Source organism: Erithacus rubecula (genome assembly GCF_903797595.1).
Source record: "Erithacus rubecula genome assembly, chromosome: 22".
In the NCBI taxonomy this organism is placed as follows: Eukaryota; Metazoa; Chordata; class Aves; order Passeriformes; family Muscicapidae; genus Erithacus; species Erithacus rubecula.
In genome coordinates, this window is record NC_136674.1 from 3,248,357 (window position 1) to 3,275,871 (window position 27,515).

General features: G+C 41.4%; 1 protein-coding gene across 1 annotated transcript; it reads right to left on the reverse strand.

Annotated features, from left to right (window-relative positions):
- Nucleotides 1-442: 442 nt before the first annotated feature.
- On the reverse strand, nucleotides 443-26,474 carry TRPV3 (transient receptor potential cation channel subfamily V member 3). The gene is made up of 18 exons (XM_079325371.1): nucleotides 26,396-26,474; nucleotides 14,371-14,493; nucleotides 11,926-12,030; nucleotides 10,322-10,408; nucleotides 9,470-9,627; nucleotides 9,011-9,187; nucleotides 8,682-8,822; nucleotides 8,209-8,489; nucleotides 7,421-7,597; nucleotides 6,612-6,770; nucleotides 6,079-6,180; nucleotides 5,417-5,490; nucleotides 4,632-4,797; nucleotides 4,085-4,151; nucleotides 3,482-3,753; nucleotides 2,991-3,103; nucleotides 2,393-2,463; nucleotides 443-1,936 (listed from the first exon to the last, which is right to left on the reverse strand). The coding sequence occupies exons 2-18, from the start codon at nucleotides 14,487-14,489 to the stop codon at nucleotides 1,842-1,844; spliced, it is 2,364 nt and encodes a 787-aa protein (XP_079181497.1). The 5' UTR covers nucleotides 14,490-14,493; nucleotides 26,396-26,474; the 3' UTR covers nucleotides 443-1,841.
- Nucleotides 26,475-27,515: the final 1,041 nt, after the last annotated feature.

Sequence of the window (27,515 nt, forward strand, 5' to 3'; positions counted from 1 at the left end):
AAAACCTGGAGAGAGCACATGGTTGAGGTGGCTGAGCTCTGTGAGGGCTTTCAGAAACAACCCCCAGCTCTGTCCTGAGTTCATCCACATGGTTTTTGTGGCACAGCAGTAGGTTTTTGGGTAGGGTTTTTTGTAGGGTTTTTTTGTAGGGTTTTTGTTCCCTGTTTCACAGCTCAGCACAGTGCAGAGCTCTCTGTGTTTCCAGTGGCCGCAGCCTCACGGCCCAGCCTGTTCCTGAGTGTGTGTGAAGAGGTATTTTTTTTTTTTTCCTTTTTGTACAAAAACTGGCACTGAAAGGATCCAAGCAGACCTGAAGCAAAGTCCTTCTCTGGCAGCTTTGGTGCAAAATGAACCAGCAGAGATCAAACATTGCGAGATCACAGGAATTTTTCTTCTCACATCTCCTGAGGAAGCCAAACAGTGCTGGGTGTGACCAGGGCTGTGGGTACACAAATGTCCTTCCCTCCAATCCTGAGCCCTGCCAGCACACAGCTGAGCTTTCCTGGGGATCCCATCCATCCAGCCAGGGTTGGAAATTCAGGACACAGCATCTGTTGGAGGCTGGCTGGGCTGCAGGGCCCCACTCACCATCCCTGTAAATATTTTGCATTATCCTTCCCACTGCAGGGCTCCCTCACGTTCTCTTCTGTCTTAAGAAAGTCTTTTGGATCATTTTGCCCACAGCTGCAAAATCCAATGCAATTCTTATTATCATTCAAACACAGAACTGAGTTCTCCTGAGTCTCACCTAAAATAGCACCTTTAAAACAGGCACCACATGAATAATTCTGATGAAAAGCCATGACACTGGAGACACATGTTCATTGAAATTTAAAAGTACCCAGAACAAATGTTTCTCCTTATATACACACACATAGAATAGAAAACTAAAAATATAATTCATAGTATTTGGTCATCACAAGTAGTGAAATAAGAGCTACAGAAATGCATTATGGAGTTGTCTGAATTTAAAAAATTGCATTGCATTGAACTGATTTTGTTCACCTTGGGAAGAAATACTGACTTCTGATTTTTCTGAAGGGGCTGAATGCAAAAATTAATTCAGAAGAACTTCCAGTGTCATAACTTTTTATGTAGGAAGATGCAACAACATGGAAAAGCCAAGGAGGAGAAGTAATGTTGTGACTGGAATGAATCTCCTCCACCAGGAATTATATTTCTGCCCTGTTATTTCATGGGGAGACACAGACACACAGCAATAAATAAACAGCAATAAACTCCAATTACACCCTGGGGACTGCACAGAGTAAAACAGATCAGGCAAAGCCACTGGGACCTGAGGAAGCTTTTTCCAATTTATGGGACAAAGCCTCCAGTAACACTGACAGTCAATGCAAAAGCTGCAAATGTACCCAGAACTTTGTTATTTCAAAATAACATACTTCATGTAGTCATCATCAGAACTGAAATGCTTTGCTTTTCTCCACAACAAGAACTTATTTTTTTCACTGTACAAATTGAGTTTCTCATGAGTTAGAGATTCAAAAAGCCAGATCAAGATGACCTTAATTTTCCACAAAAGAAAGAAATATCTCACATTTGACCTTTTTTATCCAGTTAAACATCTCAAGCCAAGTTTGAGGAGCATCAGGCAAACTTGGACAGCAACAGTTTGAGAGGCTCAGAACTGACCCAGTGGAATAATCCCATTTATTTCAGCTCAGCTGCTCTGAATAAATGGGTTCAAGCCATCAGACTGTGTCACTGAAAGTTTGTGTGTTCCAGCTGGCTACAGCTGTCCAAAACAGCCACAAAGCTTTCAGCACCCACTGCTGATGCTTTTTAACCTTCAGAAGAGCCACAGGTCAAGCACAGCACAACTAAACAGAAGTTTCAGGCAAATCATCCATTTCTTCAAACGTATTCAAGGTGTTTTTGCTATTAGTTCTTGAATTATCTTGAATTTTGCTTGGATCTGCAAAAAAATGCATTGTAAACAAAACAGGATATGGTAGGAACTGTATAGGTAAGATCAGAGTTGTGCACCTTTGTTTTTAGTTGTTAAAAACATGTATTTTATTTAAACAGCAAGCTCTCAGTTTGCTACCATATCTTCCACAGAAATTTTTCACCCCAGAGGGAGCTCATTTCTGCAGGACACTCCTGCCCTGGCAGCAGATGGATGTCTTGGATTTCCTGGCCAACACTGATGTCATCCAATACATATGTTACAAAACTTGTTTGTCACCAACTCTCTCTCCAAGTCTTTAAAAGTAATTTTACACCATTGCCATATTAACCATTAGTTTCTCTAGCAATAATGTGTGGTTTAATATAAGAGTTGATATTTTTAAAGGGATAAAACTGTATCAAAAGGCATTTCTAAGGAGAAAAGATTCTGCAAATAGGGTGTCATAAAATTCCACGGTACCTGTTGGTCCTGGATCTTCATTAATAAATGAAACATGGGTTTTCCACTCGGTCCATTTCACTTCATTAATCCTGTTTGCATTGCACATAAATTGTGTTATCACCATGCATTATCCCCCAGCCACTGATCTTCCCCCTTTATTCCTTCCTGGCATTGTCACACTTTTCCACCTGCTTTGCTGGCACTAAAAGCCTGAATGTCTTTTGCACTCTCAGGCACTATATGAAAGTGAAAATAATACCAAGACTACTTCATAATTTCACACATTGTTAGTACAGTCTTGAAATATTTAAGTATTTTTCATTAAACAGCACAGTTCTTTCGTATGGTAATCACCAATTACCAATCAATTTTACTGTGATGGCTTTTAAGTTGACATTCAAAGGAGATTATGATAAAGTGACATTTACTGCAAGCAGATTTGATGCTTCTACAGTAAAAACATATGAAGATGAAAATCTGCTTTCTTACCAAATATGCATCCAGCACAATTTTTAGTGATAATAGAAATATTTTAAAGAGGGTTTTGAGGAGAAATAACCTTGAAGCAGCATTAAGAGAGCAGATTTGATAGCACATTATTCCAGCTTTGCTTTACCTTAAACACACCCTGGTGTCATTTTCAGCCACTTTACACCGTTCTCCCAGCTGGAATTTTTTCCTCAGGCATTTTGGCAAGAATTTTTCAAATTCCAAAATAGTCCTGGCTCTCTATTAGCAGTAAAGGATAAAATTAGAATGGTTATCCATGGTCTGATTTCACAGCACGCACAGTTTGCAGTTCATAACAGGTCAAGCCTCCACCCACAGCCAACACCAAAAACAGCAAATCACTGACAATTTGTGTAAATAGGGATTCAGATTGCTGGAAAAACAGTGAAATATGTGTCCTGTGACTTATCCAGGGGAATGAAAGTCATGACAGTGCATGGGCTGGAAATCCAAGCCATGATATCATCTTTAGGACTTTAATTCCAAAGTTATTTCAATTTTTCTCACACTGGAATTATTTATTTCTATTATTCACACACAAAACCAGATGAGGATTATCTTTATGAGAGTTTTAGCCCAAGCACCTCCCAAACAAACCTGGAGTTTCCAGATGTGCTCACTCTCCTTAGAAATATCCTCCACGGTTTCTCCCATTAAAGCAATCAGCATGTTCAAGAGAAGAACAAAAGTCAGCACAACAAAAGTTATGAGGAGCAGGAGGAACAGGACAGGGTACTTGGAATTCTGCTGGATCTCCAGGTCACCCAGCCCCAGGGTGAGCTTGAAAAGATCCATCAGGACAGGTCCCAGGCTGCTGTTGGAATGGCACTCCCCACCCTCCTGGCACGTCTCAATCAGGGCAGCCAGAGCTGAGAAGAAAGCACAAGGAAATTCCAGTCACAATCATTATTTAGGAGCACAGGGCATTTCACCCCAAAGAATTCAAGCTGCTGGAGAGAGCCAGAGCCACACAGAGCAGGCAGGTGACAGCTCCAGGGAGCAGAAAGAGCCCCCATCCCAAGGAAATTCCAGAGATTTGAAACCAAGGCAAATGGCTCATCTGCTTATCTGCTCTTATCTAAACTTAACATCCAGAAGAAACCCCAGCATGAGCTCTCATGAAAACAGGGCTCTTACTCATAATAATGCTAAAATTTTTACTCACACAGAGCATCAGTGCTTTTCTCCAGTAATATTTACCTACGCCAAATCCCAGCAAAAACACGATATAGACAACTAAAAACTTGATCACATCTTGCAGGATGACCTGAAAATGGAAGGAAACAGTTGATAAATTAAAATTCAGAACGGGTTTTGTGCTTTTGAATTCTGCAGGGATACAGGTGAGGCACACACTAAAGCATCACACTGATTTCCTTGAGCAAAAAAACCCAAAGGTCTGATTTTTTTTTTTTATCTCAAGACTGGTGTGTTCTCTGAGAGTGACTAATTCTGCACAGTACAGACATTGCAGATTATGATACAATTAAATTGCAGAACTAAATTAGCTGGAAAAAACACAAGCTACTCACATATTTAATGTAATAAAAATGTCAGTATTAAGACACAGACTAGTTCCTGCTGTTGCAGAAGGACAAACAGCACGTTCTGCTGAAATAATGCATAAAAACTGGAAATAAGACATTTCAAAATGAACTACAAAATACATATAATTGCTGAATATACTTGGTATGGATTGTAGAACAATGGGGTATCATCAGGCAGGTAAAACAAAAGAAAAACTTGCCTTTTGAATCATCACACTGTAAATGCCCATGGACTGGAAACCTCTGGTGAAATAGAGCATATTGGCCCAGCCAAGGGCCATTGCCAAAACAAGACACACCAGGTGTTCTTTGTAGGAAAACAAGTACAAAAAGACAGAGAAGATCACAAGCAAAGCTTGTATAAAACTGTTAAAAAACAAACATATATGTAAAAGAGAAATTACTAGCACAAAAAACAACAACAGAATGGAAATACACGAAAACAAGATTTCTTTGCTCTTTTGGTTTAATTTGTAATTTCAGGCTGCTTTTTTATTCTCCCCATGAAATTGGATTATAATTTAATGATAAAATAGGTCAGTGCAAGTGATAAGTACATTAACATATAAGGGTTATATTTATTATAGCTTAATTTTTGTAAACTCTTCTCCCCAAAACAGCTGCTCAAAACAGATTTTGCTGACAGAGACATTAAGAATCCTTATATATCCTAGAAGACATTTAATTAAAGCTTTAGCTTAAGGAATTCATAGAATCATTTCATATTTTCCACAAACAGGGAAGACACTGGCAGGTGGGAAAAATCCACTCCATGCACATCAACCCTGGCATTGTTACTGACAGTGCAACCAATAGTTTGTGTTACAGAAAAGCTGAAGGTAAACTTACATCCATCCCTCTAAAAATTATCATTTTGAGGGCAAAAAAAGTGAATATCTATTACAGGAGCACATTTTCTGTGACCATGAGATAGAGAATTTTATATCTAGTAGAAAAAAATTATATATATACAGGTCAAACTTACAAGGCAAAGTGGAACCAAGCATCAGAGAGGATGGAGTGCAGGTCTGAGGGCCTGAGCAGGAAGATGGCAACACTCTGTGCAGGCAGAAACAGAAAATGCAGGCATGGTGGAAAAGAAAACAGACCTCAAAATCTGTTTTTTCAAAAGAATTTAGCTGGTTTTGTCAACTAATCCATCCAGTGATAAGACATGGCAGCTTCTTGAATTAATTTTTTATAGGGTTGTAAATTCAAAGTTTAAAATTCTGTCATCTCCGGAATAATTTAAGTTAGTGTTTTTAATTACTTACAGTACATGGAAAAGTTATAGAATGGAATTTATTTTCCAATACAACTTGCAATTCTTTTGTCCTGAATGCCAACAATTGGTCAATACTGATATTATACAAATATCAGATCTCTTCATTGACAATTTGAAAAGCAAATATCCTTATATTTGTTTCACAGTTGTACTCCAATATATAACCAGGGTCATTCTGAATAAGCCCAAGATTTGAAAATTACACATATCAAAGATACTCCATGTATCTGCCAATATCAGCAGCAGCATGTCCATAAATTTAGAGAAGTTCTTTACAAGAAGAGAAGCATATCCATAAAGAGAAATTCTTTACAAATTAGCTGTATACTTGTTACTTTGGAAAAAAAAAAATAAAATCTTACCTCTTTTATGGCTAAAAATATTGCTCCTAACATAACCATCACCTGTCCTGATAACTGCAGCCACCCCACTCCTCGGGTCAGAGCCAGTGGATAAGGAGGAGCCTGCAAGACAAATCCAGAAGGAAAATCTCAATTCCACCCCTGCAGGGTAAAAGGCAAAGCAACAGAAACTCTCACACCTGCAACTCTCTGGGTTCACAATTTCTTCCCTCCCAGGGAGAATTTTCTTGATGTGTTTACACAATCAGCCCCCTGACAGAGGTGCTTGAAATACCAGAAGCTTCTTTCTGAAAGGAAAAATAAAATATCCTCTTCCCACCTTTAGAAATTTCAGAGTCTTTGTAGCATGTATTTATATTTTAGGCAATTTCTACAAAATCTGATGTTCCCACACTGATGTGGGAGAACATGGACTCTCTCTATATCCAGATATTCCAATATTTGCTCTTGTTTTAGCATTTTCAATACAATTCAGGAAATACTACTGCTTTCTAAGTCAGTAAAATTTGCTGAGATTCAGCTGCTGAACTCACTTCATTTTCATTAGGCCTGTGGTAGGAAACCAAAGTTAGTGTTACATTGTACAGGAAATAAAAACAGCAGGACATGAAAAACATGTGCCGTGCAAACTTCTTCCATTTCATCCTCAGGAGTGAGTTAAGAGGCTCCAAAGTCAGCATTTCATGACGGTTCTGAGGAGAAAAAAATAAAAATTAAAAAAAATTAAATTAAAATTAAATATTTTAATTTGCTGCCTGTAAGAAAAATCAATTTTAGGTGTGAATTTCATGTATTTCATTCCATGTTATCCTTGCTGCTCTAGAAACACCTCTGTGCTCAGGGATGTGCCAGACCACCCTGAGGGGACAAAGGGACAATTCCTCCTCCTGCTGGGATGAGCTGCCACTCCCTGCTTGGTGAATTATGAGCTAAAACTCTCCTGTGAACTCCTGGTCCTGCTCCCTGTGGAAGTTTTGTGGCAGGATTTGAATTAAGCAAATGTAAAATCCTGGCTTTGTAAATCAAACACTCTTAAACACCTAAAATGCAAACCTGGTAAGTAAAGTGTATTTGGTCTGAGCAGCTTGGTTATATTTATATTCCTAAGTCAAATTAATGCACAATACAGGAAAAGATACTCCCAAAAAAAACCCTAAATGCATATTTGCTTACAGCTGGCCTTGTGCAGCAGCATAAAATTTATTTTACTTCAAACACAAGAACTGACAATCAAAAATTACTGTTCACAAGTAATTCAGCTGTGTGCAAAGCTGGCACATCTAAAATGGGGGTACTGGTATGAAAAAAATATATATATTTGATATAAAAATAGGCAACTTACACCAATATTTGTATTATAGACAATGATTTCCAGCACTGAGTTGTCAGCAGTGGTATCCAGCTCTGTCAGATCATACAGAGAAGACTGAACAGGACCATAAGCCCAGTCTGTGAATTTTCTTGACAGGCTCCTGTTTGGCTTCTCTCTGATCTCTCTGCTCAGGATGTATTTCAGAATCTAAAACATGAACAGATCATTTGTCAGCAGCTGTGTTGTTCATGGGAAAGGAGAAAGCACATGAATATCCTTGCCCAAACCCCCATCTTTCACCTATAACATTTTGTGCAGTTGTGCAATTTAATGTACCTGTAATTGTGTTATTCAGTGAAGGGTGCTTGGGGTGAATAACCTCTAAAAAATAAGTTGTGGTTTTAATGCCCTCAGATTTTCTGTCAGAGATATTTTTCTAAAGGATGAAAGCACAATTTTCCACGTGTTCATTTACACCTTTCTTTAACTTAGTTACTTTCTAAATCATCCCATTGTCAATTCTTGACATTGCAGTTGATTTATACAAACCAAATTCTACAGCAGTACAACAGAGCAGTTCTAGTGAGTTTTCTGAAATTGTTTAGTGGTAAATACAGAATTTCTGTACAACAGAAGGCTCATTCTAAGCAGAGGGAGTGAGTTACAGAAAAACCTTGAAGAATAAAAACAATGCAATGGAAATTTGTGTTCTGAACAAAATTAGCTCACCAAATACTGATACAAAACAGCATAACCAGCCTGGAAAAAGATGTGTCAGAGCACAAGATGCTCTTAGTTGCTACTGAAATCACACCCACCTCTAATTTGCCAGTTTTTGCAGATAATTGCAGTGGTGTCAAACCCTCCTTATTCTTGGTTGTTTCCAGATTTCTGTCTTTACTTTTCAGCAGAATCATGTTGTACATTCTGATCACAAAGTCATTCTGTGTTTTGGAGTCCTCTGCCACTGTAACTAATGCATGGAGGATATTGTTTCCTCTGGAATCCTGAGAGGAAATATTGGTCCTGGCATTGGCCATTAACAGCTCAATTATGTCTGGCTGGTTGGTACATGCTGCTAAAGCCAGTGCAGTCTCACCTACAGAATCACAAAAATGCAACAAGTGGTCATGTTTTATTTCAAGCTTTCAAACCAGAACAGAAAATTTTGTGTTAACCATCTTAATATATGAAAGCATATTTATATATAGACTGTACCGGACTAAGCTCTTGTTTTATGGAAGTTTTGGGTATTCCTTAACTTTTCCAGAAATATCTCAATTCCACTTACCAAAATAAAAGCCTTCATGCTTGTGTTTGGGATTAAAGAAAATACCCTGGGCATGAGCATTGACATCAGCTCCTTTTTCTATGAGGCTCTGGGTGATTTCATACTGTCTCCTCTCAATGGCAATATTTAGAGCTGTCTGACCTGAAAAAGCAGACACAGGAATTTAGGGCTGAGTCTCTCAAGCACACTCTGAAACATTAATGATATTTCACAAAAGGATGGCACCAGTGATAATGAATAAAAGTTGGTTCAAGGGATTTAAAAACCATCATTATTGTATGGAGGTTATGTTTAACCATGCACCTGAAACTGCTATCAGATGGCAATACCTTTATATGCCTCTTCTGTGTAAGCTGCATTGATAAATCTCTCCAAAATGCCATTTTCCTCTGCAAAGGACAGGAGCACATTCACTATCTCGTTTGTGTTCTCGTTGATGTTCAGCAGAGCTTTCATCAGGCACGTTTTGCCAGTGTCTGAAGCTGTGAACTTTTTCATCAGGTAATCTGCAAGAGTGAATTTTGAGATCAGACCGCTGTTATTTATTAAACTTCTGCTCATTAGGGTTGAAACCTGAAGGACACAGATGAACACAAACCATTTGCCAACCATTACTCCATCCTGCTTACTTTGTTCTTGGCCACCAAGGCAACCTTGGTTTTCCTGTTGCACATCCCGGTGCCGTAACTCCTAAATTCCCAGGGAAATAAAGACATTCCCCAGGTTTAGGCAGCAGCTGAGCTGCCAGAAGAGCAGGCAGCCCTGCCCCAGGTGCCTGCAGAGCTCACCTGGCACGGGCAGGGTGGTGCAGGAGCTCGATCTCTCCTTCAGCTCTGCCAGCAGCAGCTGCAGCTCCTCCACGTTCCCCTCGGACACTGCCCTGAACAGGTTCCTCTTCAGCTTCTTCCTGGCACCCCTCAGCTCAGGGCCTTGGGATGTGTTAGCACTGAATTGTGAGAAACAAGCATGAAATTGCTGGTTTATTTTAATTTTTTTTAAGAAGAGTAAAACCAAATGCAATTGCTCTCCCCAGACTGCTCGAGCTGGCCCCGCTTCCATGGACAGCTCAGAACATTTCTCACATTTCTCACATTGCTTATCTGCAGGTAACTGGGCTGCTGAGAGGGTGCTTGATTAAAAACAGCACATTTTTCAAGTATTTTGTGGCTTTATCAATTTATTCATTCTTCTAGAGTAAAGGCTGAGAAACATTTCTTTGCTCTGCCACAACTGACTGCAGAGCTGAGGTTACCTGGTGCTGCTCTCACAGCAGAAGAGAATTCTTAACCTCACACCTTCCACCACTTTCTGATCATCCTTTATGCTGCAAAAAGAATGATTTCATATTTCCCCCCAAGCAGAAATACTGCATGCCTGATTGTGGTGTGTAGGTCCTGCACCGCCATTTAAAAAACTTATATATAACATTATATATAAAGAATCCTCCCACTAAACATGAAAATTGAGAGATTAGAGTTGTTTATTTCAACATTAAATTATTGAAGGATCAGAAAGGCATGCATGCACATGACCTTTTTTTTTTTTTTCCTAAAACATGGCAGGAAAAGTAGGTAATATCTACCCTACCACAGATTTAATCAGTTGAAAATACTCTGAGAAATATTTGTGTCTCCACTCACCCACAGCTGTCCACGTTAGGGCTGTACTCAGTGGCATCATCCTGAAGAGACTGTGGGGAATCCATGTCCTCCCCATTTCCAGATGCACTGCAAAGAAAGGGAAGCAAATGTGCTGAGATATTAGCAGGTATTTTGGCAAATTGCATGGTGGGACAGAGTACACCAGAGCTTAAATTAGCCCAATTTGACACTGGCCTTTTAATTCTATCATTTTATCTCCCACAAGGATTTTAAAGTGATAAAAATGAAGAGACTCACTCAGGAATTTATTGTATTTTTAAAAGATCACATTAGGAAAGCAATCTGCTTTGTGTTTGATTATATTATTTCACTATAGATCCTGAAACCGTGGGAACTTTTCTTTTTTTTTTTTTTTTTAATGACTACTGCTTTTTATACATCACCCTGAATGCTTGAAGCTTACACTCTTCCTTTTCACATGCTCAATTTGTCATCTGGCACAAAACAAGTGCTAAATCAGTAGCAGTAGCTAACCCACAGTGAAAGATTTACCTAAAAATTTACTACACAGAACACTGTAAGCAATTCAGGAGTGTTTAGTGGCTGATTTGCATGAAAAAAATTGAGGACTGGGCCCTAAATAAATATTCAGGTGATCTATTTAAAAGATTTTCAATGGCATTGATATTTTGTAATTGCTGTACAGTCCTAGAAGATGATCTAATTTAGAAAAATTAGGATAAATTAGTTTCTTTCTTGTATTTTTGTTTTCACTGAGGTTCAGATTGAATGGACTACCTCAGGTTAATAATTTAGGGAACCTGAGCTATTAATTATTGTTAAAACAGATGCATGGACAGCACTGCTCTGCAGGTATTCCCTTCTCTTTGAAATAAAACTGGGAGCTCTGAGTCCATTCTTATCCCTTCTCTTCTCTGCAGAAAGCTGAGTAATGTGGTGACATGTGCAGGTCACTTCCTGAATGAGAGGGAGAAATTTGGACACCTCTCCTCTGAAACCAAAATCAGCCTGTCAGCCAATTCCTAAAAGCTGACCAGACAACCTCAGACCCAAAAACCTTTGGCCATTCTGGACCTGTGTCAAATTTGTGGCATATTTCCCTTACTCATAATTAATGGCTGTTAGCACCCCACATATTTTTTTAAAATTAAGTGTATTCTTCCCAGTCATATTTTTTCCTCTATTCATTCAGCATAAATGGCTGCTTTAAATATTTCAGATTCAGCATTTCCACGTTTGATTGTTAATGAGCAATAGAGGGAAGACGTCAGCAGCCAGCTGGGAACAGGGTTCTAAATTAGGCTGTGGCCTTCACACAGCAGAAAACACCCAAATGAGAGCATGGAATTTGTTCTAATGCATCATAAATAAGAGGCTAAGATTAAAAAAAAACAACTTATTTTAAATTTATTCAGATCTGAAGCTTGATTTATTCCATGGAAATGACAGCAGCAGATAAAAGCAAAGATAAATCTGCAGTGAAGTTCTGTCTTTGAAGTGACCAAAGCTATGAAAATGAAGTGAAATCCTGACACTGGGGCCCAAGGAGAAGAAGGGGAAGCTGCTGGGATGACAATAGCTCTGTTTGCAGCAGGACCTTTTCTTGTGCATCTGTGACTTACCACGGGCGAATATTTGAATCCATCGGCTTGGAAAACACGGGGGGAGAAGTGTTGCTGGGAGTGGCATTGCTCTCAAAACCATCAATCTCCAGGAAAAAGTGGGAACTGTTGGAGACAGTGCATTAAAAAAATATCAGTGATAAATGCCAAGCCCAACCATAAACCAAGGAAAGAGCTACCAAGGGCAAGCTTGACAATTTATCTCTCCTGGCATTAAACCTGAGCTGGAGCAGAGGCTCGTCTGCTTTCCCCTGAGGGGATCCAGCCTGTGCCCAGCTCTTCCAGGCTGGCAGATGGGCAAAATTCCCAAGGTATTTTTAGAACACATGGCATCAGATCCTGTCTGTGTGAGCAGCAATCTCTAAACCTGCCTTGCACCCAGCTCCTGTCACTGCCCAGACACACAAAAATGCCATTTTTTAAATCCCAGTTCCTGCTATTCCAGCCGGGAGCCATCAGGATGGATCATTTCAAATCCATTAGAAGTGATAGTGATTAAATCAGAAAGTTTGAAAGGCCACAAGTTCAGTGACATCAGGCATTTCCACCAGCCAGGGCTGAATGTGTCCTCTTGCTTGCATGACATTTAAGTTTTCCCTATAAATAATTATATAAATTGATGAATAGTGAAAAGAAATAAAATGTGGAATAACACAGGAAAAGTGATAAGTAAAGAAAGATTTCACCTTTTAAAAGCCTCAGACTTGAGAGGCAAAAATCAATGGCTTGGTTTTGGATGGCAGTAAAACATTGCTAGAGCTCACCACAGCAAGAGGAGTTTCAGTGTTGGATGCAGCAACTCCCACAGGGGCTGCTGTTCAGAAACATTACATTTCTAAAATGTTGCAGAAGTCACCTGGAAAACCTTTCCAATTCACCTAATATTTATGGGTTTGTCCATAGGGCATTTCTTTTTCTAACTGCATCATCCCCAGAAAAAAAAACTTGTTGGAGTGAATTACTTGCATTGATGGTAAAACACAGTGTATTATTAGGAGTGAATAACCTGCTGGTATTTGCTAAAAACAGCAGCACTGAGCTCCTCTCATGGCTCGGTGATCCAGGGGTTAATTCTGGCATCCAACAGCTGTGCAGCAGCTGGAAGGGATCCCTGTTTGAGGGCTGACAGACCTCACCTCTCCTGGTTTGGGGGGTAAAAACACCCCAAAAGCCACCGTGCAAATCAAGGTGCCATCGAATATCCCGGTGCTGACGTGGCCAAATCTCTGCCCACACCTTCCCCGCCTGCCCCCCGGATTTCCTGTGCTTAATTACACACTTAGCCCACCCAAATTCCCGGGGCTTCCAGCAGGGAATGGCACAATTTGAAGAAATTGAATATTGCCAGTTCACGCTGAAGAGTGAGAAACGCCACCCTGGGAGAGAGAGCAGAGCTGGTGGGGCAGTGGAGGGAGAGTTTTGAAGGAACAGGATGAAACAGCATCGGAACATATAATTAATGGAATATTTTAAAAATCCACGTGATCTGTGCTGTGTGTTGCAGGAATGCTGCCAGCCACACCCCTGAGCTCTGGGTTGGGAGGTGGGAAAAACCCCAAGGTTACTGTTCCTGAGGCCACAATGAATGGGAGATGGGAGTTAAGTAATTGAGGGCTTGGCTTTGGCAATATTCCTATAACTCCACAATCTGCCATGGAATTGGCCCTTTTTGAAGTGCTGGGTGTATCATGAGGTGTTCAGACACCTTGTCTCCCCCCATATGCCACCAAAGAGCTTCTCTTATTGAATTTAATGGCAAAAAGACAAATTGGACCACCCAGGCAGTGGAGCTCAAATGGCACCATTCCTGTGTAAAGTGATTCCTCTGATTATTGAGAATTATAAATGTCAGAACAGCCACAACTGGCCAGGCCTTCAGAGTTTCAGAAATCGCCATCATAACCAGTAATTATCCAGAATAAAAAGTTTATGAATGAAAATTCATCCTCAGTCTACAGTAACTTAGTTGACTTTATAGTATCAGGCAGGAATTACAGTTTATATTAAATACATACTCATATTAAATACAAACCCTCTATCCCTTTATTAATTCGCTAATATCAATTATGAATGAAAGTGAATATTTTATAAAAGAGCAGAAAAGTGTCATTAATCAGACTAATGAAAAATAGAGTGAATTTAGGTTTCTGTTTGTGATGGGATTTTTCAAACCTCCTGCCTCCCCATAATCTGTCACATTTTCCATGTGAGGCTAAGCTTGAAATGCTCCCTTTTTTCAGGCCAGCATCTCTTACATAAAACCTGGCGTGTTCTTCCATGTGATCTCTTCAAAAAAGATCACTTTATATCAAACATTAACCATCGGTAGATTAGATTCTTGTGAGGTTACAAAGAACAAAGATGTTGGTGGTATTTTAGTACAAAGATCTCCAGGAGGAGATAAAGCAGGGAGTTCTAGTGGTTTACACTGAGCTGGAATCCTACCTTTTCTTGGTGGGAGTGCCTTCAGTCACCTTTTTCTCTTGCTGGTTTGCAGGGGGAATTCCAGGTGGGTTTGTTTTCTTGCCCATTAGTGGAACAATTTCGTTGTTGTCTTTAATCATGTTTCTGCAGTAGAGAGACACCAGTTACTTGACTCCTGTTCCTTTGAAGGAAGTGTGGTGACCAAATTACCCAATTGTGTGTTTACAGTCTCTTCACATGTAAACACACAAATATTGATTCTTTTTTCCCCCCAACATTTCTCATTTTTCAGCTGTTAAGCACACACCCCCACCATTTCATGTGTCAAATCTGGGGGGGTTACACACATGAGTCATTAAATTTCACTCTGTGAAAAGTGCCATCAAAAGTGGTACCAGGAGAACCATAAATTCAAGCCTGTGCCTAAATTAAACTGAAAGGAGCCTGTCAGTCACAATGACAGTGTGTTATTTAGAGAAGCAGAAAGAGCACGATGACTTTTATAAGTAGCCCTAAAGTTGGGCATCTTTACAGTTAATCTGAGCAGTCTGCTCTTGACCAAGATAACATCAGAAAAGCGAATTCCAGGAAGATCTGTGCCACAGAAAATGGATAAAGGTTCCAGATGTGAAAAGAACAAAGAAAAATTCAAGTTTTCATTGGAACAGTAGAAGCAGCAGACTGAAAATGATGCCCAAGGTGAGCTTGACTAAATTATCACATGGATAACATCCAGGATTTGTGTCCTGGTGATTTTCCAACATTTCCTCAGGAAAAAGAAAAAAACCCCATGGTTCTGCTGGATGGAAATGGCCACCAGCACATGACACAAAAAGATCTTGATGCATGTTACCTGCCTGGGAACACCCACAGTGTGAATTCTGTAAGGAATAATGAATAACCATCTCCATGTTTCTCAATCTAATACTCAAGGGCATCATTTTAAATGACCCAGGATAATTTGAAAGCAAGAAGGTGAATTCAGGATACATTAAAATTCACTGAAGGTACACCCAGGGAGATTTATGAGGTCAGGGATCCATTCCCAAGGAAATCAGGGGAGTGGCCTCCATACCCAAGGACAAATGATAAAAATAATTTGCCTGCAAAGTTTGAACAAAACCAACTGCACATTTTCCCCCCTCCTACTCCACTTTCCTTAATGTGACAAATGTACACACACAAACTTTCTGCTCCTGTCACAGTGCTGTCACTGTGCCTTAGCACCAGGATTCCTTCATTATGGGAGTATCAAGATACAGAAAGCAGATTGTTCAGAGTGTTTGAAAAGACATGACACCTGGTATGAGAGAGGAGCCAAGAATATCAAATACCCTGGTATTTGAGTGAAAGTCTATTAATGCATAAACAACAAATGTTTAATTATGGCAATTTTCAATCCCAAGTACAGAGAACTGAGAATTTACAGGGTCCAAACACTCCTAAGTGCAGCTGCAATCTCTTGGCACTCTATGGAATAGGAATTTGAAATATTGGAAAGGACTCCTTACCTTGCAAAAGCTGGCTGAAGAAACAGGCATGAAGATCAATTTTTATTGTGTTTGCTACCATTGACAGGTGTGTTCACACTAGGAAACATTCCTAGTTTGGATGAATTCCCTACGAATTCATATCACAGCTTTCATAGAAATAATTTATAAGGGGAAAAATATTTTTACTTGCATACAAAGTACACCACAGCTTTTAGTAAATGCAGAGAAGAGCTGAATATGGAGATGACACAGTGGAGGTGGGAACAGGGGTTTTGCCTGTGCCACTGGAAAAGCCACTCACAGTCCCCAGACAGATGTTGTGTCAGTGAATACACTGATAAACATCTAGTCTAAACACAGCTAAAACAAATGACTGTTGTCTTGCTTAGTTCATAAATAATTCTGCTATTTACTTCTTCCCAAGTACTTAAAGAATACAAAGCAGTGTGTGGGCAAAGACATCTCCCATCCTGAGGGAGAAGCAAATGGGATACTTGGCATAAATGGATGGTGATGGACATTAAAGAGCTTCACAAAATAAGTGGCTTTAAAGGAAGATAATAGTTGGGAACAGACTAAAAAGTCCAAAAGTCAACAAAAGGAGTTGCCAAGTTGAGAAGGGCGCAGCTGGGTGGGGTGTGGAGTCAGAGGGGAGGGAGAGTAGAATGAAGAGCTGGAGGATACCAAGGTTAAATTCCTAAATTCCTCTTGTTTGTGAGTGCTGCTGGAGCTGCTCAGAGATGGCAACACCTTCCTGCAAGGGCAGCAGCTCCAAGCCCCATGTGCAGTCGGTTTTTAACACAGAGATTTTAGCAGTGACTCGAGAGCAGGCTGCACCTCTGAGGAGAGGTGGGAAATAATCAAAAATAGCCCTGAAGTTGTACTGGGTGATGAAGGACTGCTGAACCATCAGTGATGCAAGGAAGCAATTTGGGAACAAAAAAGAGGACAGATTTCCTTAAATACAGAGGGAATAGCTTTCAAAAGCAGAGATGTGATCCCAGCCAAAAAAAAAAAAAAAAAATCTATTTAAAATGAGCTCTCAGCCTGCCCAAGTAAATAACTGCAGGCACCACGGCAGGAGAACCTTGTTACCGTGCTGAGGTAGCGTCTGCTTCATTTCTAATCACAATTAATTGTGTGCTGAGATCAAAACTAAGCTGGGCTTTCATCAGCAGCTTCCAGTGCACTATCATTTTCTGTAATCTCTGACATAGAGAGAAAAATAGTGCAGCAACCTGAAAAGTGTCAGATCTAAGCAGTGTAGTTTATGTAACCTGATACAGAGTGTTGTCTTTGGTTGTAACTATTTCTATTATCTCCTTAATTGTCACTTACAGGCCACCAGAGAAGTGGCTTATTTGAAGTGGCCAGCAAGACAAAACCCCTGCATTGATTTAAAGTATTAAGAATTACTTTAAAAGCAATATGAGGAGTTGGTATCTGACCTCCAGTGTGCTGGGGGTAAGAAAATGGAATTTATCTGTGATGGTGAATGGGATTCTGCCACTGCTACACATTATCACATACTCACCTTCTGCTTATCTGAGAACAAGAAAAATCACACATATCTCTATATCTGAGCAGCAGTTTATATGAAGTGGCTAAAGAAGGAATCCTACAAATCAGAAGAAACCCTCAGCTGTGATGTTGTGGCACAAAGGGCTCCCCTTCCCTGGGGGCAGAGGAGGAGAAGTGAATTCCAAGAGCTGCTTCGTTCACAGACTCCTCAGAACAGACCATGACACTTCCCAGCACCTACAACCTCATTCTTACCTGCCCATAAAAAATAAATCCCCTCCCCGAGGGGAAAGCTGATAAAACTTCATTCTGACTATTCTGCATTATTTATGAGTCATATCACCAGAAAGCTACACTTGGTAGAAAAAGCTTAATCTCCCTGTAAGATTTTTAAACTTTTGAGGGGCATTCATAGACTTCAGGTGCTACCAAAAAAGCTCTTGTTGGTGAGAAATTTTTACTTTCCTATGAAGTTTTCTCCGAACAAAAATTAAAAAAAACTCTACAAACAGCAGTTTCCCCTGAGGAAAAATTATTTGAGATTATTTACCTGCCTATTTCTGAATTAAATAAAAAGAGTTTTTCTGAGTTGAAAGAACTTATTTTGTAACTTATTTTTGAGTTTCAGTGGTCACTACAGTAGCTGAAACTTTTGGTGGAAGATGATGAATGTATTAAAGCTTTGCCTGTATGATATTATATTTTGGATCCCCTTGGCACGGGAATTAGGAAGTGCAACAGTGTTCCAGACTGACAAACACAAATTAAATCAGGCCTGTCCTTCTCCACTCTTGGCCCACGCTCAGGAGAACCATTTACAGACTAAAAAACAGAGACAAGCAGAGCAGAAACACACTGTCTGTGTGAAGGATGGGTTCCACCTTTATCCCTGGAGATTTCCCTCTGTCCCAGCCCAGAGCACTCACCCTGCTCACAGCACATCCATGTCGGCGGATCCGGGCGGCAAAACCAAATCAGGGTCCCACTGCCAACACCCAAAACTCATCTGCCAGAGGAGCAGAACCACATCCAGCCTCCAGACCAGCCCAAAAACACCAAACCCCCCTTCTGCAGGCATCCAGGGTGCTCAGCTGGGAAGCAGAGCCGGGGAAGCGCCGACCGGGGTTTGCTCCCTCTGAAATTAGGGAGCAGGGAGAAACTGGCCAGGCAACACCTCCTGACTTGAGAGCTGCCAAAATGGGATGACACACGGGCAGTAATTACACACTGCAGTGTTGCTAAAGCTGGGTTGCTCACAGGTGACTTCATGGCAGCAGTGGAGTATCTCAGATGATGGCTGCTCTGCAGTTTACACGCTGCTTGCAAAGGAAAATGGTTATGCACCTGCATTTGGGTTGTAAATGACACCTTTATGTCATGCTCAGTTTATTATAAAGCATGGACCTACTCAGAAGGTAGAAGGCAAAAACAAGGAAATTATCCTAAGTACTCCAGCAAGCAAAAATTTTTGCTGTTATTTCAAAAATGTGCAAACTATGTTAGAAAATTTTATACTTTCACAGTGCTGTCAGGGAAAAGGTGGCCAGTGTGTTTAAATTTTTCCCTATCTAAAAGTTTTTAGTAAATATGTCCCCACAGGGGCTGTGGGAACACAGTTGGGTTTCACATCCCTGTGACAGGTAATAACTTTTTTCAGCTTTTTGTCTTTGGAGCTGTTGAGCAATGGTGAATGCAGAATTCTGGTCTGGGACATATCAGGGGAGTGACCATAAGTTCCTCTGCTCTTTTTATAGAATCTCTGCATTATCACCAGAAATAGGATGTGAAAAACTCCTGTGTCTTTGCAGTCAGACCTGCAAGGTGTATTTACAGCTGCTGATCTTGACTTAATTATTAGATGGGAGTTTAAGAGAAACTATGTAGGCAGTAAAACAGGAATCTTTTTTTCAGCTGTAGACAAGGGCAAAAAAAAGTCAAGTTTGGGTTGTGTTTTTTTTGGTAGGAGGTAGATCAAAATTTGGAAGTAAAACCAAAATATCTTTGGATACTACAACATAGACATTTTAATCCAAAAATTATAGCATTAAAATACATCTACAAACTTAAGGTAAGCTCCTCCTGTACATAAAGCACCTTTACAAACAGGTCTGCTGGGTGTTCCATTTGTCTCAGACCTTGTGTGAAATGCCAGGAGCACTGCACAGTTCCTGGTAATGAATCAGCTCCCCAGGAGCTGCGTGGGGAGAGGGGCTGTGCCCAGGCTGGCTGGATTTGGCACTGGGGATCCCTTTGGTTGGAGGTGCTGAGCACACATCCAGCTCTGCCTGACACAAATCCCTGCTCTGCTCCAAACCCTGTGCCAGGAAATGTTGTTCACATCCTGAGCCAAACTGTGACAGCCCAGAGGAGCTGCTTTGATGGTCTTTTAGCTGGTGTAAGGAGCTGGAATTAGGACTGGATCCTGCCATCCCCTCTGCCTGGGACAGCACCAGCTTGGTTCTCAACACAAGCTGTGAGAAACTGTTTAATTGAAATCACTCTGAGGATGGAAGTAGGCAAAGCCAGAGGAAATTTGGGTGAAGGTGCATTTGAGGATTCCTGCTTTACCTCTGATCAACCACAGTAACAGAAATCCTTTTGCTGAGGAGAGAAAATGAATTTGGCAGCAAGCAGAACTTTGAATTTAGAAAGCCACTATATGTGAAAGCAGCCAGATCTGTGTGATTTAGCAGAACACAGGACCTAGCAGCAAGGTCTATTTATACTCTTGTGGCAGTTTTCCAGAGAGGGAAAACTGGGACAAGCTGCAAGAGAGGCAGAGCCCTGCTCCCCACCTGCCCAAGGAAAGGTGCAGGAGCTGTGAGCAGCTCACACACAGCAGCTCCACTCCCTCCCTCCTGCTCTGAGAACAGGCAGAGCCCTGAACCCTTCCCTCTGCAGCTCTCAAATTTAGGGAGCCAAAAGCAGAATTTTGGGGTGCTGTGAGCCTGAAGACAGACTCAGAGCCAGGAAATGAGAGGCAGAGATACAGTCAGTCACATCTGTGCAAATATTTTCTTTCAGTTTTAATCATTAACCTGCTCATCCTTTTTGTTCCCTGCTCCACCCTGATGTTTCTGACAAGGCAGCATTTTTCAGGAGCCATGGAGGGTTTTGCAAGAGGCTCTATCATGACCATTTTATAGAGTTTTACAGCAGTCACCACCTGCTTCAGCTACTGAAGAGATGCCATAATCATCAAGAACACTAATAACATGCATCTCCTATTAAAAATTACTCAAAAAAAATCCAGCTTTGGCCATTCTGTGCAGCACAAATAAGCAGCAAAGCCCTCTGTGCCATTATTTTGTTTTCCTAGCAAGTGTTAGACTCAGTAGAAACCAAAATGAACAAGAAGAAGGAAATCCCAGATGGGAGAGAATGAGCATTTGGAGATCTTCCATCTGACATCAGCGAGTCAGAGCTGCATTTGCTCCTCTGCTGATACAGGACACCATCCCAGGCAAACTCACATTAGAAGTTATTCAGACTTCATATTTAATTCCATGATTTTCAGTGCCCCAACAGAGTCATTAAGGGGAAAAGCCACTACCTAAATGCATTTTTGACTTTGGGTAACATCAAGAACAATTGCAAATTACTTCTTGTCATCATTCCATTCCCCAAGCTTCTTAAAAATAATCCCAAATAGGAGAATTAAAACACTGAGCATACCAGTAGCAGCCCATTTCCCCTGAGCTTAGTGTTTAATTGATTCACAGGAGTCTTCCATGATTTTTCACTGTGCTCTCCTCACCCCTCCCCTCAGAGTTAAACTTGTCCTGGGATCACCTGTGTGTGCTGATACACAGAGAGCTTTTCACACCTCTCCAGACAGCTGAGTAGCACTTGCAAATATTTATACATCATGCTCATGAATTGCAAGATAAGAGGCAGCTTTATGCAGCTGAGCAAGAGGAAAATGAATTAGCCTGCAAGTGTGTGACTGTCACCTACCAGGAGACAGCCTTGTGGGAAATCATTCCAGGAAAACACTGGGATATCACTTACCAGTTGGTGCAGTCTGGGCTGCAGGGACAAGTCACAGCTCTTTAGCAATGCTGTGATTTATTTCTGCACAGAACCCATGCCTGGAGATCTGATTCCCAAAGATCCCTGACAGAAAAGAACAGTCCCATGCACGAGGGGATGGAGAAGGTTTGCTGGAGCATCCATCACAAATATATTCCCTGCAACTGTGGCACTGTGCAGGTTATTCCTTCTGCTTGGGTAAAAAATTGTGATCCTAATAATTTCCTATTCTCCATATTACACTTGCTGCACTCAGTTCCAGCTGCTGCCCTGAGAGTCCTGCTCAGCACAGAGAGCAGCTCCACTCATGATGCTCCTCAGTCTGGCTCTGCTGTTGCTTTCCTTTCTAGAGAAGGGAAGAGAAGCATTTTTATTCTGCACTTGAGAAGTGTCCTGCTGCATCCTGGCCAAGGCTCACATTAAGAGAACAGAAAAGCAGAGTAAAGCCTGATCCTATCTCTCAGCTTCTACCCACTCTCCCCAACCCAAAATCCCAAAGTTGCCTCCCTTCCTCCCTTATTATACTCTCTCCCCACCCTTGCACCTACATCTAATTCCCACATCTGTCAATTCCCTAGGCAGGGGTGGGCTCAGCCATGATTAAGTTGAAATAAGAGCAGTAAAAATCCAGTTTATGTAAGTGGCATCCATGTTAGACTTCAGGACACAGTTATCCCTTCTCTTGGCAAAGTGTCAGGAGTCCCTAAGCATGATAAGCAATGGGAAGAATGGGTTTGTTACTTTTCCCCAGTGTGTTTTCCTGCATTTGTGCTGTTCTCAGTGTCTCCTACCACTCCTGAGGCAAAAACTAGCAGCCCAAACCTACAGAGTCTTTCACCAACCCTCACTGCACAGATGTGCAGGTGCAGATGTGCAGGGTGGTGGCTGCTCCTGTCCCTGTCCTGTGAGCATGTCCTGCTGCTGGTGCTGTGGGTCCCAGGCTGGGCACAGCCAGGGGGGAGGTTCACAAAGCCATAAAACCTTTGGAGGATAAAATAAAACCAGTTTTAAGAGGAGAGAAGCCCTTTTTCCTGAAATTGGCTCTTGGCTGAGGGAGCCAAATCTCCTGTGTGACACATCCCAGCTCAGAGAGGTCTCCCAAAGCACAGACCTCTCTTGGCTGCTGTGCTCACACTCCCAACTAGGTCAGGGCTGCTCTGCAGCTGTTTCAGGCTGAGTTTGGGAATCTTCAGTTGTGGTGCAGAGTTTCTGCTAATGCTGAGCAGTGCTGGGGAATGAGGCAACATGAAAATGCCTCAAGGAATACACATGAGGAAAGCGTGGCCCCACCTCAATGCTGCATTTTTTTTGGCTCAAGTTTGTGCTGCCACTGCTTGACTCAAGTAGTTTTTTGGAGGCTGAGCACCAAAACTTGGAAGGAGCTTTCATGCTATAAGAAATTAATGCTATAAGAAATTCATGCTTTCATGCTATAAGAAATTCAGGTTGAACTAATGGTTCAGCCATTTGATTTTTAAAAATATCAAACCTCCCTTTTTAGAACGGAGATATTTTTATCTGTCTCATCCATCTAAATCCAGAGAATGGTTCATTTCCATTCCCTCTCCAAAGACCTGTTTAGACCTGTAAAAAACATGAGGGGAACAGAAATTCACCCACTATGAGGCCTTAAACTGAGAGCTAAACTTTGCATCAGCTGCAGCAGCAGCATATGAAAGGCTCAGGAGTTATAACAAACTTTCCACTTTTTGTCAAGTACTTTCTAGCAAATAAATGAAGCAGAATTGAAGGTGAACATCTACCAGTTGAAATAAACCCTCAGATGCTCTGGGTCCCTGAAACAAGAACTCTAAAACCTGCAGGTGCCTCGTTGCTGCAGTCAGGAAAGCACTGGATAAATCTGCATCCATGGGCTGGTGTTGGAAACTTCCAGTGATTCCAAAGGGAATTCTTTGGGCAGATGTGTATCATATGTGCCCCAGCATCTTTTCAGGTTATATTTTCCCTGCCTCAGTTTCAACCCATCATTCTAATTAAAATCCTTTTTATTATGCAAATCATCTCCTCTCTCAGTTTTCAGTTATTCAGCACATATTTCAAAAACAGCTGTTTCTATCTGTCCTTGCAAATCATCCTCTAGAGAAAACTTCACCTATTTCCAGCCCTAAACTTCTGTATCTGGTGATGAGGAATGTTGTGTTCCTTGTGAGTTCCTCTTTGCCCATGAAACACCCCAGGCCTTCCCCCTCTGACTAACAGGAACTGAGGCTCCCTTTTCCCTGGGGGGTTCATCATCTGCATTCTCCTCTGGAAAAAGAGGAACTGCCTGGGTTAAACCTCCTCTGTCAGCTTGGAAAGAAGTGACTTGGATGTGGTGACATGGCTGGAAACTGCTCTTTCTGGCCCAGTGAGTCGGACATTTCCTCCAGTTCCTGTAATTGGGAGCTGCTCCTGCTGCCTGACACAGCAATTCCACCTTTCATACCAACATCCAGGTGACTAAAATGTTGATTTTAGAGGCTGATTATAGCAGTGACTGAGGAACACAGCTCTGGGTGATGATGGAGCCTGAAAAACCTCAATGATCCTGTGAATGTTGGCATCTCCTCATGCCCACTCATCCCTGCTCACAGAATCAGGGAATGCTCCTCATGGAGATGGAGCCACAGCATCACAAACAGCAGGAGGAGAAGTCCAGCTGGTTGATTTCTCCTCCTTCCTAGAGAAATAAGTGCTCCCCACCATATATTTGAAGATGAACATCTGCTGTAGAAGAAACTGGTCCATATTTTCTCCAGAGTGAAAAGGAATTCCAGCCTGCATGGTGTGGGTGATGGGAAGCACTCCAGAGCCCTAGAACCACATGAAGCAGACCCAGGGTGTCTGTGCTGCATCTGGCAGCATCAATTAAATCCTCTTCCTCCCCAGGCCTGGTAAATCCATGTCTGTGCCCAATGGAGCACACATGGAGACTTGTAAGAAGCATCTTTCACTGCTAGAGGGTTCTTTCTAAGGCCTGCAAGCTGCTCTCAAATACCCAAGACACTGCCTGATCCCCAGCTTGCCTGGGATTTTTAATGGAATTTTTTTTGAGTTTGGAATATTTACCACAACATTTTGAACAAAAACACTGTAAAATTCCTGTTGATGGGATTCTGAAAACTTCAAGCCTCAGAAGCTGAGTGCAGTGGCTTTGTCCCTTGAAGCTGGAGGGTTGGCAGGATCCCCTGTGTTTTGTAGCACAGCAGCACCTGCTGAGCACACACCTAGTGGGGTTTGGGGTATTGAGTAGCTGAGTATTGAGGTCTCCAGCAAAGATCTTTGAGTGACTCTGATATCCAGGCCACAGAAGAGGGACAGAATGAGCTGGTGTTTGGCAAATAAATCTGCTTGTGTGCCATTAATTTGAGCAGAGGCAGCAAAGCAGGACAGTGGCATCAGAGGGACAGGGGCTGTCCTGGGGCCAGGGGACAGCCCTACACGTGTCTTCTTGTGGGCCCTGCCTCAGAAGGGATAACATTTGTGTTTCATTAGGACAGGGGCTACTCAGAGTCCAGTGCAGCTGTGGCAGAGGGCACATGAACAACAGGATGTGTGGCTCCAAGGTTTTGAGGCAGGGCCTGTGTTTTTCTCAATAACTCAGGAATTACTGGAGTTTGAAAGGCACAGCAGCTCAGTTTCCATGGCTGATTTGACCACTTGCATCTCAGGCTTGGAAATGCTGTCAATACTGAGATTGTGTTTTTGTTTTTCCACATGTTCATGCATCCCTTTTCACCTCCCTGGGGAGCTCAGCCCAGCTCACCCCTTCCTGCTATCTCCACCCCACACACTTTTGCATTCATTGCTAATTACAGCTGTCACCCTCTGATGGGAGGTGAATACACCAACACCCTCCATTTCTCTTGCTCCAGTTCTACTGTGGTTATTGGGAGCTGGGGGTTATATATATATATATATATATTTATATACAGTTGTCCAACCTGATCATCTCCTATTAAGTGTAGACACAAATTAATGTAATTAATAACTGTGAGAAGACATTTTTACCACTTACAAGCCTCAAAGAACAGCACAGGAGCCATGTGCTGCTTCTAACCTTGTTCTGTGTGAAATAAATACACAAACTCCAAACTAAAAGACTTTTTCAAGACCTGGGAAATGTATCAAGGTGAGCAGAACCTCCACAAAACAACCCAAATAAAGATAATTTATTGCAAGGCCATGCCCCTCCTCAGACAGAAAGGTGCTGGTCCTGGCAGAGCTACTCCTAAAGGATAAACACTTGCTGAGTTGGAGTCACTGCCAAGCTGAACCTCCTCATAAATCTGTGCCCATTGCAGGAACTGAAGTGATGATTTAGCTGGAAATTCTGAGAGCTTGGTAATAACTCTCTGTAAAAGAGTGGGATAATTTTGTTTGCTTCCCAGAGAAGATTAAGGGATTTTAGAAATGCCAAAACCCTCACCAGCACCACCCTATCCCACAAATATAGGGCATTTATATCCTTAACCACAGCATCATTCTCATGTATGTTTTCAGCATTTCTGGTTTTAAGAAGTCCTTTGCAGTCTTTGTGATCTTTTTGGAGCAGGAAGGGGCAGGAAGGCAGAGGTGTAGGATGTGTTCAGGTCACCCAGGGCAGTGATCAACCCTTCTGGACAGGCTCTTGATGTAAATCAGGATGGACTTTAAGCAATGGATTAGGTCTCTACCCAGGCTGGTAATTATGAAAAATGGATTCCTCCCAGGGAAAACAGAAAACTCATGAATGTTTTCCAGCTATATCATAATCCTGGTGTCCTTCCAAGCATAAATTTGCCATGGCACACAAAGCATGGAGACAACTGTGTTTTTCTGGTCAGCTCCTTTCTATGTTTATTCTTAGTAGTTTAAATAATAAATCATTTCACTGTCTCAGCTTGTCTGGCCTACTCAGCTGTGCTTGTTTTGCATGTGGATTGTCTTTTGCCATGTTCAGAATGGAGCATAATGAAGCCTTGAGTGGCATCTAGAGATATGAAACTGAACACACCTACTGTAAACACCTTCTGTGGCTTCCTTGTCCACCAGAGGCATTAGATTCCAATTATTGCCAGTTAAAATTCTGGCTTTTTTTCAAGCACTTATTTCAAATCCTGTGTCAGTTTTCTTTGGTTGTATCCTACAAACTCTGTGAAAATGAAATTACATTTGTCCTGAGTGATGTTAACCGAAGGAACAAGAATTTAGTCCTCTAGATGGTGCTACTATTTCAAATAAAGCAGCTGCAGTTTGAAGATTTCCTTGAAATATATTCTGTAGAGCCCCATGAGAAAGGACCACAGTGAGAAATCCTGACTCTAGTAAAAGAAGTGAGTCACACAACCCAAAATTTCATCTCACAGGGCAGCCTGTATGCAAACACACTGACTGCTTCTCTTTAAAAGCAGTGGATGTCCCAGTATTTTAGCAAATGCAGCAAAATTACCAGAGTTATTGATGAAAATGATCCATACTTGAGGTGAAAGCTCAGGAACAGCTCTGGTCACACCTTGCTGACTCAGGGAGGGCTCTGGTAAAGGCTGTTAACTCCAAGAGCTTTAGGGATAGAAGGAAAGAAGGTCAAACCATTCACCTTTTCCTGCCCAGCACAGTGGCACTGTGGCCCAGCACTGAAATATGGGGCCAGCTATGAATAAAACAAATTTTATTGTCTTAGTTCTTCTATGCCTAGTCACTTTTCAAGATGCCAAAGCTCTTCTTATTCTTTCCTCTCTTTCCAAAGCTTCCATCTGTATTTTTAGAACATCTGCCTATCTTCCCTCTGATATTTTTCCTGATTCTCTTTGTAAATCCAGCCAGATGGATTTTCAGCACCAGATTTTTTCCCCATTACTGTCAAAGTCAAGAACAAAAACTTTCTAATTTCAAGATTATTATTGTTGTACATTGTTATACATCTGACCTTTGAAACATATATTCTCTATAACCACTATCTCTTACTTTGTGCAAAGTTCATCTGTTATCTAAATAAATGTCAAATTTGGGATCTTGTTAAGCTTTTAGCTTCAGTAAAATAACTGTGAATTTCTGGAGTTTGCTCAGACAGTATAAAAGAAACATTTATTTCATTGATTTTGACTATTCAACCTTTAAAATCTCACAGAGTGTATTTGT